The sequence below is a fragment of the Anolis sagrei genome, chromosome 2 (assembly GCF_037176765.1).
Source record: "Anolis sagrei isolate rAnoSag1 chromosome 2, rAnoSag1.mat, whole genome shotgun sequence".
Classification (NCBI taxonomy): Eukaryota; Metazoa; Chordata; class Lepidosauria; order Squamata; family Dactyloidae; genus Anolis; species Anolis sagrei.
The window spans coordinates 187,124,292-187,135,793 of record NC_090022.1 but is presented as its reverse complement, the minus strand read 5'-3'; the positions used below and the strand labels follow the sequence as shown (position 1 = coordinate 187,135,793).

The following is an 11,502-nucleotide window of genomic DNA, read 5'->3' as shown; positions in this document are numbered from 1 at the left end:
GTCATCACATCTGGGGCTAGTTGAACTTATCCTCTGCTCCTCCCCAGTAGCATTTTGGCCATCTTCCGACCTGGGAGTCCCATCTTCCAATGGCATACCGACATATCTCTGGTTGTACTGGTCCATTTAGTTTTCTTGGCAAGGATACTGGAGTGGTTTGCCATTGCCTTCCCCAGGGATCACGCTTGGTCTGACCTCTCTGCCACAACCGTCCCGTCTTGGGTGGCCCTTCACGGTTTCGCTCATGACATCATTGAGGTGCTCAAGCTCCAGCGCCCCGACAAGGCGGTGATCCTTTGCTGGAGGGGATTCTTTTAGGTAGTGCCATTTTGGCAGGTTGTCTTTTGTTCTGCCCACTCCACTTCTGAGTCTGTTCAGGGACTTCCAGGTTGCCCATTCTTGGTTTGCCCCTAGAGGAAGACCCTCATGGGGGGCCATCTTGTTGGGATTTCCTGATTTAGTTGCCCAGAGGGATACCCTTGCTGTTGCTGGGGGGATGCCAAGAGGAGTGGTCGTTCTCATAAAGCTTTTCCTTGATTTGAGTCTACTGGGAGGAGGCTGGTAGCCATGTAGTGGATGGCTTTCACAGTGTTCAATCTTATTTCTCTCACATTTACCAGCAACTTCCCATCGCACATCGGGGGGGGGGGGGGGGGGGGAGGGGGGCAATGCTAGCTAGCTTGTAGAGTTTATCAACAGGTGTAGGTTTAAGACATCCTGTGATTATTCTGCATGTTTTGTTCAATGCCATATTCACCTGCATTGCATGGGGAGACCTATGCCAAACAGGGCAGGCATACTCAGCAGTTGAGTAAGACAAGGCCAGGGCTGATGTTCTTTTGGGTCTGCACCCCATGTGTTGCCAGTAAGTTTCCAGCATATAAATCTCGTTTGCTGTGACATACTGTGCTTTTGTGTCAGTAAAATAATGATGATAATAATAATAATAATAATAATAATACGAAATCCAGCATATAGATCTCGTTTGCTGTGACATACTGTATATTTGTGTCAGTACAATAATAATACGAAATCCAGCATATAGATCTCGTTTGCTGTTGCATACTGTATATTTGTGTCAGTAAAATAATAATACGAAATCCAGCATATAAATCTTGTTTGCTGTGACATACTGTGCTTTTGTGTCAGTAAAATAATAATACGAAATTGAGCATATAGATCTCATTTGCTGTGACATACTGTGCTTTTGTCAGTAAAATAATAATAATACGAAATCGAGCATATAGATCTCGTTTGCTGTGACATACTGTGCTTTTGTGTCAGTAAAATAATAATAATAATAATAATAATAATAATAATAATATGAAATTGAGCATATAGATCTCGTTTGCTGTTGCATACTTTATATTTGTCAGTAAAATAATAATACGAAATCGAGCATATAGATCTCGTTTGCTGTGACATATTGTGCTTTTGTCAGTAAAATAATAATACGAAATTGAGCATATAGATCTCTTTTGCTGTGACATACTGTGCTTTTGTGTCAGTAAAATAATAATAATAAGAAGAAATCCAGCATATAGATCTCGTGTGCTGTGACATACTATGCTTTTGTGTCAGTAAAATAATAATAATAATAATAATAATACGAAATCCAGCATATAGATCTTGTTTGCTGTGACATACTGTGTTTTTGTGTCAGTAAAATAATAATACGAAATCCAGCATATAGATCTCGTTTGCTGTGACATACTGTATATTTGTGTCAGTACAATAATAATACGAAATCCAGCATATAGATCTCGTTTGCTGTTGCATACCGTATATTTGTGTCAGTAAAATAATAATACGAAATCCAGCATATAGATCTCGTTTGCTGTGACATACTGTATATTTGTGTCAGTAAAATAATACGAAATCCAGCATATAGATCTCGTTTGGTGACATACTGTGCTTTTGTGTCAGTAAAATAATAATACGAAATCGAGCATATAGATCTCGTTTGCTGTGACATACTGTGCTTTTGTGTCAGTGAAATAATACAAAATCCAGCATATAGATCTCGTTTGCTGTGACATACTGTGCATTGTGTCAGTAAAATAATAATAATAATACGAAATCCAGCATATAGATCTCGTTTGCTGTGACATACTCTCCTTTTGTGTCAGTAAAATAATAATAATCTATATAAATAAAAATGTAATGTTCGTTTGTGGGATTAACAGAACTCAAAAACCACTGGGGAATTGACACCAAATTTGGACACAAGATACCTAATAACCCAATGTATGTCCTTCACTCATAAAAACACTGAAAAACAGCGGAAATGACTTAAACTCCCCAAAAAGCTAAATGACAATACAGAAAAATGGGAAGAAAGAGGGAGGAGAGGGGAGAAAAGAAAGAAAGAGGGAGGGAAGGAAAGAAAGAAGGAAAGGGAGAAGGAAGCATGGAAGCAAAGAGAGAAGGAAGGAAAGAGGAAGAGAAGGAAGAAAGGAGAGAAAGAGGGAGGGAAAGAAAAAGGGGGAAGGAAGGAAAGTTAGAGAAGGAAAGAAAAAAGGGAAAGAAGGAAAGAGGGAGCGAAGGAAGGGGGGAATGTAGAGAAAGAGGGAGGGAAGGAAGAAAAGAGGCATGGCAGAAGAGAAAGAAAAAGGGGAAAGGAAGGAAGAAGAGAAGGAAAGACGAGAAGAAAGGAAGGAAAGAGGGAGTGAAGGAAGGAGGGAACGAAGGAGAAAAAGAGGGAAGGTTGGCCACAGCAAAGCGTGGCGGGTACAGCTAGTAATAATAATAATAATAATAATAATAATGTATTGTCGAAGGCTTTCATGGCCGGAATCACTCAGTTCTTGTGGGTTTTTTCGGGCTATATGGCCATGTTCTAGAGGCATTTCTCCTGACGTTTCGCCTGCATCTATGGCAGGCATCCTCAGAGGGTGAGGTCTGGAGCTGGGAAAAAGGGGGTTTATATATCTGTGGAAAGACCAGGGTGAGACAAAAGGCTACTGTAAGATGGGCTAGGTGTGAATCTTTTCAATTGACCACCTTGATTAGCATACAATGGGCTGACTGTGCCTGGAGCAAACTCTTAATGAAAGGTGATTAGATGTCCCTGCTTGTTTTTCTCTCTGTTGTTTTAATTTTAGAATTTTTTAAACCTGGTAGCCAAATTTTGTTCATTTTCATGGTTTCTTCCTTTCTGTTGAAATTGTCCACATGTTTGTGGATTTCAATGGCTTCTCTGTGTAGCCTGACATGGTGGTTGTGAGAGTGGTCCAGCATTTTTGTGTTCTCAAATAGAATGCTGTGTCCAGGTTGGTTCATCAGGTGCTCTGCTATGGCTGATTTCTCTGGTTGAAGTAGTCTGCAGTGCCTTTCATGTTCCTTGATGCGTGTCTGGGCACTGCGTTTGGTGGTCCCTATGTAGACTTGTCCACAGCTGCATGGTACACGGTAGACTCCTGCAGAGGTGAGAGGATCCCTCTTGTCCTTTGCTGAACGTAGAATAATAATAATAATAATAAAGCGGGGTCAAACTACATTAATTCTACAGATGAGCCCTAAGCGGGTGAATGAATGGGCTGCTGGGTTGGTGTTTTTCAATCAGAAACTACCGTTCCCTCTCAAACGTGTTATGAATCTCCCAGAAAACAAGAGTTGCTCGCGCAGCAGGAAAGGCTGCTCCTGCTTGCCGGGAATCTGTGAGGGGCGCGCGCCTACAGACTCCCTCCTTCGTCACGTGACGAGCGGCGGGCCTTCTTTCGTCACGTGACGGGCAGCATGGCGGCATGGCTCTAGTCTGGGAGAAGTCTCACTAAGAGGAACCGGAACCGGAACTGGAGCCGGGGCGTTGAATGCGCGGCGTGAGCGACTGAGGGGTCGCCAGTAGGCAGGTGGGTGTCATGGCGGGGGAAAGAGTCCCCAAGGAAGGGTGGGAATTGGGTAGAAAGCAGGCTGGAGGCCCTATATTCAAGGGAGTTGTAGGAGGGAGCTCTTGCGAAAGCTTAAGCGGGCGGGTTCGGCCTTTTCTGGGAGGGGAATGGAATTGAGAAATCGAACTACACTATAGTACAGGCCTGGGCAAACTTCGGCCCTCCAGGTGTTTTGGACTTCAGCTCCCACAATTCCTAACAGCCTACCGGCTGCTAGGAATTGTGGGAGCTGAAGTCCAAAACATCTGGAGGGCCGAAGTTTGCCCAGGCCTGCTGTAGAAGGAATGCAGTTTGACACGACTTTAACATCCATCGCTCAATGCTATTGAATCCTGGGGGTTTTCTCCCTTTTCTGTCAAAGAGTGCTGTGGCCTCACCAAATTACAAAACCCATATTCCATCGCATTGAGCCTTGGTCTCAAAACTGCATTAATTCCCAATAAAGTTTTGTGGTAGCTGGACTGACACTCGCGAGATCATGGAAAGGTGAAAAAGAACAATCTGTTTGGGGGAATTGCATGCCTGTATTACATATATTTGACTATCTATAGATGTTTCTCCTTTTTGTATTTTGTATCCCATTAATTTCACTCAATAAAATTATTAAAATTGGAAAAAAAATGAAAACTACATTAATTCCATAGCATAGATGCACCCTGAATTTTCAAGAAATGGGGATTGCAGTTTGGGAAGACCGTGTTGCATTAATTCCAGAGGGCAAACACCAATGCAACTCGAGAGGGGATGCCTAGACATTGTGAGCCTGACTTTCCCATAGGTCCTCCAGACCAACTGTCAGAAATTCTGGGAACTGAAGTCCAAACTTGCCTGGGATATAAGACCATTGTGTTGGTTGGATGCTCATATGTCTTGGGTCCCTTCACAACAACTGAATTAATGTGTCAGTTGTAGTTGGGAGTAGCCAACAGTAGTACTCTAATTTGCCTCTCAGGGTCCTTCCACACAGCCATATAACCCAGAATATCAAGGCAAATAATCCACAATATCTGCTTTGAACTAGGTTGTCTGAGTCCACACTACCATATTATCCAGTTCAATGTGGATTTTATACAGCTATGTGGAAGGTGCCTCATATGGAGGACTTCTGATTAAGGCGGTCATTGTTTTAATGGGTACATACGAAGCAGAAAATAGTTCCCCCTCCCCCCCCCCCCCACCGTTTCCTCCATTTGGATCCCTTTGGTTTGGCACCTAGGCAGCTTTGCACACTCAGGTGTGTGTCTGAGGAAGGGAAGATGGGGAAAGGGGTGGGAGGAGGAGAGAAACTTGGTTGGCGTGATTTATGTTCTGCTTTCAGGTACATGCCTTGGAATTACCTGTTCTGTCGTTGTTCTGTCAGGTGTGTTTCGCAAGCAATGTGTGCTTTTAAAAATTAGAAATGGTTTCCTAAAAAGCTGAGGAACTTAAGATATTTCATTAATTCATTTACCTAAACGTTTATGTATTCCCATGTAAAAACCAGGCTTTAGGCATTCTTAGCTGTAAAGGATGCTTTTTAATGGTCACAAAAGGGAAAAGCCCTCATCTTCAGCTTCTTTGCATTCATATAAGCTAGGTGACTATTCATGTTTTAGAACTGAGGAAGAAAAACCAAAATACTTCTGTCCAAGGTCAACAGATTTGTCACTTTATATATGTTTAAGCTGTTGTTGCCCAGTGGCCTAGTGGCTCATAAAACCGATAAAGAGTTCAGTGTTGCTTTAAAACTTGAATATGATAAGTTTGATTTGTAAGAAATCATTTGCAGGAATTTGTTAGAACTGATTTTGACACGTGATTGATGGAAAACGGCAATCACGTGTGTGGGAACAATTTTAACTTTCTGATTTTCCTCATAAATATTTTTATGTAATTTAGCTTGGGTGTTGATTAGGAAAGGGTCTGACTCAAGTACATATGAGGGCCAAAAACTGAACATTCAAGGTGAAAGAAGGATTGTGAGGAAACTGTTATTCAGGATTGCTGCAAGAATACCACATTGGTCATGTGAATTTTTGTTTTTTTAACTACAGTAATTGTTTTTTCATAATAGTTTTTCTTCCTGGTAGTAGAGACATTATAGCTGTAGGCTCAAAAATGTCCTTAAGAGATATCATTGCTATCCAAAAAATACTGCTATTGATTCTTCCTAAAGTGGTAGTGGAAGAAACATGACTAGTCCAGCTGGTAGATCTGGTTTTTCAGTTCTCATGTAGTAAAACAGTACAAGAAATACTTAAACCTAACATCCTCTAGTAACCGCTAGATTTCCACAGTACCTTGACCTTTCTCTTTGCCTTCTGCCAATTTCCTTCCATCCTCTCCAGACTCGAAGAGAACCGGTGCCTGTGGGAGCCAGTGTGAAGGTGCAAAGATTTGAGTGCTTGACTGGGACTTTGGGAGACAAGCATTTTAATCCCCACTCAGTAACAGAAACCCTCTGGGTCACCTTGGGGGCAAGTCACGCCATGTTAGCCTAGGAAACACTGTGGCAAACCCCCTCTGAACAATTCTTACCAAGAAGGCTCTGTGATAGTCAGAAAAGAATGAAGGCATGTGACAGTGACAGTGTCTCCTGGACCAGGGTTCTCAATTTTTTTTCAGCCATCGAACTCTTTTTGAAGCAAACGTCACTCAGGGAGACCCAAGAAATGTTTATATATTGTATTATAGCATACAGGAAAAGCACAGTTTAAGCACCCCAGATGCCATACAGCCTTTGTAATAATAATAATAATAATAATAATAATAATAATAATAATAATAGCAGGATTGAAGAGAAACAACTGGAAAAGCTGAAACAGTACGAGGATTTAAAGATCAAACTGCAAAGACTGGCACAAGCCAGTCAAGGTGGTCCCAGTCATGATTGGCACACTGGGTGCACTGCCTAAAGACCTTGGCCTGTACTTAAAAACAATTGGAGCTGATGCGGGGACATGAGAGAAGCCTCCCACAGGATGGTAAAACATCCAGGTGTCCCCTGGGCAACTTCCTTGCAGACGACCAGTTCTCTCACACCAGAAGTGACTTGCAGTTTCTCAAGTTGCTCCTGACACACACATACACAAAACATATCAATTGCCCTACTTACATATTGCAGATTGAGAGCCATGGCTTCTCTAAGTATCTTTCTGGAATTCAATCTTCCATTTTTGTTATTGCCCTCTCATTAAAACCATATCTTATGCCATGTCCTCAGTTTTGTCATGTTGATTTCTAGGAAGAGTTCAGTCCTGATATGCTCTAGGACTCATTTATTTTTACCAGTCCATAGTATCCTCACAATTCTTCTCCAACAGCACAATCTTTAATGAGTTAATTTTTTTTCTATTAGCTTCCTTAACTGTCCAGCTTGGAAATTGGAAATGCAATGGCACGTACCGTTCTACCTTTAGCATGCAGGATCTTTACACTTTAGGAACTTTCTAGTCCTTTCTAGCTGCCTTTCTTAGGCCTCCTCTGATTTTTTTATCTGGAGTGTTCATTCTAATTAATTGCTGAGCCAAGGTTTGGAAAATCTTAAACTATTTCAGTGTCTTCATCTTCTCCACTGAAGTCTTGTAAATCATCAGTGTTCATTTTTTATTTGGTTTTCTTAATGTCTTTTCAATGTTTGTCTTAGCTTTATTCAACATTTCAAGATTTTGCTAGTTTTTGCTAGTGTTGTGTCATCTGTATATTTTAGAGCAGGTCTGCTGTTTTGGACTTCAACTTCAAGAATTTCTGGCCAATGGACAAGCGGCTAGGGCTTCTGGGAGTTGGAGGCTCAAACATTTGCAGGGCTGCAGGTTGTACAAGCCTGTCTTAGAGTATTGAAGTTGTTTCTTCCATTTTTCATGCCTCTTTCCTGCAGATCTTAACCCTGATATTTTTGGCATACAAGTTAAACAGAGAGGATGATAACGTGTGGCCTTGCCTGGCTCTCTTGCCAATTGGAAACGATTTCATTTCTCCATGTTATGTCCTAACAGTAGCCTCTTATCCTGCGTACAGGTTACACATTAAGACAATCAAGTGTTGTGGAACTACAATTGCTTTAAGAGCCTTTTGTGATCTATATAATCAAAGGCTTTGGTATAGTCGATAAAGCACAGGCGTCTTTTCTTTTGAAATTCCTTGGTACAGTCCATTATCCAGAATATGCTCACAATTATGATCCCTAGTGCCTCTTCCTTTAACCCATCTTGGATGCCAGGGATTTCTCAGTCCATATGTAGTAAGAACCTTTGCTCTAGGATTTTAAGCATCTCTTTACCTGTATGGTAAAGCGATGCAATGGTTCTGTGATTACCGCCAACCTCAGTATCCTCTTGCTTACTGTCATCAGTATTCTCCTGCAGCCATTTACTTTTATTCTCCACATGCTTGCCTTTGCATTTGACTTTTTGTTATTCTAGTACATGCTAAAAAGCCATACTTAAAACATTCCAAGATTATTTTTTTGAACCACATCAGCATTGGGAATCTGGTGAAAGAGGAATATAAAACATACTTTCACCATGTCTGCAACAAACAATGCAGTAAAGCTTAAGGTGGGGAAAATTGAATTTTATTGTAATTGATTGGATTGTAGCTCTTTGTGCCTCCCCATAACAGGCAGGTATATAGCAGCTGTTTCTAGAAGCCTTTACTGAGAATGCATGAGTAACAAAACATGGGGGGAAAGGGAGAGCAAGTAAGCCTGTCTTATCAGTTGCATCAGCATTTGTTTAAAAAGAATATAAATCTATAAACTTGGTCTTGGTGCATTTTGGAGGGAGCTTTCAAGTATTTAGAAGTTTCAAAATATTCCTGCTGACTTACCTGACCTTTTATCTTTTCATTTTGTTAGTTTTGAATAAAAGGTTTGCTGAAATATATTGAACTGAGAGCTAGTGTGATATTTGAATGTTGGACCATGCCTCTCAAGACCACACTTTGAATTCCTGTATTTGGCACTTGCCATTGGAAAATCACAGTTTCCTAGTCTCAGAAGATGACAATTGCAAACCTCTTTTGAACACATCTTGCTAAGAAACCCCTGTGATAGGTTTACCTTAGGGTTATTTTGGGTCAGAAACAGCTTGAGAGTACACAAAAAATGAATTGCTCTTCTTTTTTGATATAGGAACAAATCCCCATTTTTTCCATGTTACTTTTGCCTCTGGTGTCAAAGTTTCTGTTAAAGAAACTTAGACATCTCATCATAACATAAGGTAGACCTGTTAATACAAATACACTATAAATATGTGGAGCATCATGCCATCAAAGAAGAATGATTCTGCTCACTTCCAATTTTTAAAATATTTTCTTTCTGTTCACCTGGATGTGGTTCTTACTTGTTACAGGTGATCCGACAGAAAGTCTGTAATAAATCTTTACTGAATTTGTTTCTTGTTTTCAGAATTAGATCTTTATCAGGGTTCCTGAAGCAACTATGCATAAGAGAATGTATTAAGGGGCCAGGGAAAACCTTTGGGAATAAGAGTGCCCCCAAGATTTGTGAAAGTCTCTTCCATGTCTGATATGCTCATCTCTTTCAGGTACATTGAGAGTTGATCTCGGGCGACGCACATGATGATTTGAAGCACCATGCTGATTGCTGCCTATGTCGCTTTTGCTTTCCTCCTGGTGATATGCATCAGCTTGGAGTTCTCTGCCTGCCGCTCCAAGCTCACAGGCAGGTCTTGCTCCAACCCAGCCTTTCTGCGTTTCCAACTAGACTATTACCAGGTCTACTTCTTGGCTCTTGCAGCTGACTGGTTACAAGGTCCATATCTTTACAAACTGTACCAACATTACCATTTCTTGGAGGCTCAGATTGCCATTATTTATGTCTGTGGCTTTGCCTCAAGTGTGTTGTTTGGGCTGGTCTCGACTTCCTTGGTGGACCGCTTAGGCCGCAAAAAATCCTGCATCCTTTTCTCCTTGACTTATTCCATTTGCTGCCTCACTAAACTCTCCTGGGACTATTTTGTGCTTGTTGTTGGAAGGATATTAGGTGGCCTTTCCACTGCCCTATTGTTCTCTGCCTTTGAGGCATGGTATGTGCACGAACATGTGGAGCGCTATGACTTCCCAGCCGAGTGGATCCCTGCCACTTTTTCCAAGGCGGCCTTCTGGAATAGCGTCATTGCTATTGGAGCTGGGGTGGTAGCCAATGTCTTTGCTGAATGGCTGGGCTTGGGTCCCGTGGCTCCCTTCATGGTCTCCATTCCTTTCCTCATGCTGGTTGGAGTTCTGGCTATAAAGAACTGGGATGAAAATTATGGCAAGAAGAGGCCATTGTCCAGGACTTGCACAGATGGCTTGAAGTGCCTCCTCTCTGACCGCCGCGTCCTGCTCCTGGGGACCATCCAGGCCTTATTTGAAAGTGTCATCTACATCTTTATCTTCCTCTGGACGCCTGTCCTGGATCCCTACAACCCACCCCTGGGCATCGTCTTTTCCAGCTTCATGGCAGCCAGCATGGTGGGCTCATCACTCTACCGCATTGCAACCTCCAAGAAGTATCACTTGCAGCCCATGCACATTCTTTCCCTTTCAGTCCTGATGGTTTTCTTCTCCCTCTTCATGTTGACTTTTTCTACCAATCCCGGGCAAGAGAGCCCTTCGGAATCATTCTTGGCCTTTCTGCTCATTGAGCTCTCCTGTGGACTCTACTTCCCTTCAATGGGATTTCTCCGGCAGAAGGTGATCCCTGAGAAGGACCAGGCAGGCGTGATGCACTGGTTCCGTGTTCCCCTGAATCTGTTGGCCTGCCTGGGCTTGCTAATTCTCCATGACAGTGACTATAAAACAGGCACCCGGAATATGTTCACCATCTGCTCTGTCATGATGGTGATGGCCCTTTTGGCTGTTGTAAGCCTCTTCACTGTGGTCCGTAACAACACAGAGCTCCGGTTGCCCAGTCCATCCGGTCATACTGAGAACCCTTCTCCTGAGCTCTGATGTGTTGTGAACTTTTGCGGGAGGTGTGCCCTAGTAAGCTGTCCATAACACATCATAGCACTGAAACTGTATATAGGAAAGGACTCTGCAAAGAGAACTCTGAGCCTCTGCTGAGCCTTGTGTGACTCTTGCCCATGAATGGCAATGAAGAATACAGACAGCACACATCAACTTAATTCAGTCTGTGGCAAGCATATTTTTCTTTTTGCAACCTGGAGTTACAGACCTTTTGAAACGTCTTGACCTCTGCTAGCAAAACTTGGGGAGGGGGACTGCTTTCTACCACTTCATCATGGATAGATGGTGGCAGGTAATGGGTTATATAAAAAAAGACATCCCTCTTTTTAAAACTGAACAGGAAGGTTGATTAATTGATCATCCATTTCAATATTTTGCCATCTCAACCAAATTCTATATTATTGAACCTCCTGTTCTTTTACAATAAAAAATGTACATGTAACACTTCTCTCCTGACTTGGTGTTGATTTTGGAGATTTATGACCTTACCTTGGCAATTATTTCACACCTGTGATATGTTGACTCTTGAGGTTCAAACATCAGTTTTCTATGTCCCTGGAATGTGAAGTCTCAGGATTTTTGCAGTCTGTATTTTAGCTCTGCACTTATGCTAGGCATCTGTTTTTAAGAGTATTGCTGTGAATAAGAATATCTATTGCTT

The 11,502-nt window shown here is 42.0% G+C and overlaps 1 protein-coding gene across 1 annotated transcript; it reads left to right on the top strand.

Moving 5' to 3' along the window:
• Positions 1 to 3,705: 3,705 nt before the first annotated feature.
• MFSD5 (major facilitator superfamily domain containing 5) lies at positions 3,706 to 11,283 on the top strand. The gene is made up of 2 exons (XM_060762938.2): positions 3,706 to 3,851; positions 9,416 to 11,283. The coding sequence occupies exon 2, from the start codon at positions 9,465 to 9,467 to the stop codon at positions 10,821 to 10,823; it is 1,359 nt and encodes a 452-aa protein (XP_060618921.1). The 5' UTR covers positions 3,706 to 3,851; positions 9,416 to 9,464; the 3' UTR covers positions 10,824 to 11,283.
• The last annotated feature ends 219 nt before the right edge of the window (positions 11,284 to 11,502 follow it).

What these genes read in the sequence shown, in the direction of transcription:
- MFSD5 (XM_060762938.2), top strand. Translation starts at nt 9,465, where the DNA reads ATGCTGATTGCTGCCTATGTCGCTTTTGCTTTCCTCCTGGTGATATGC.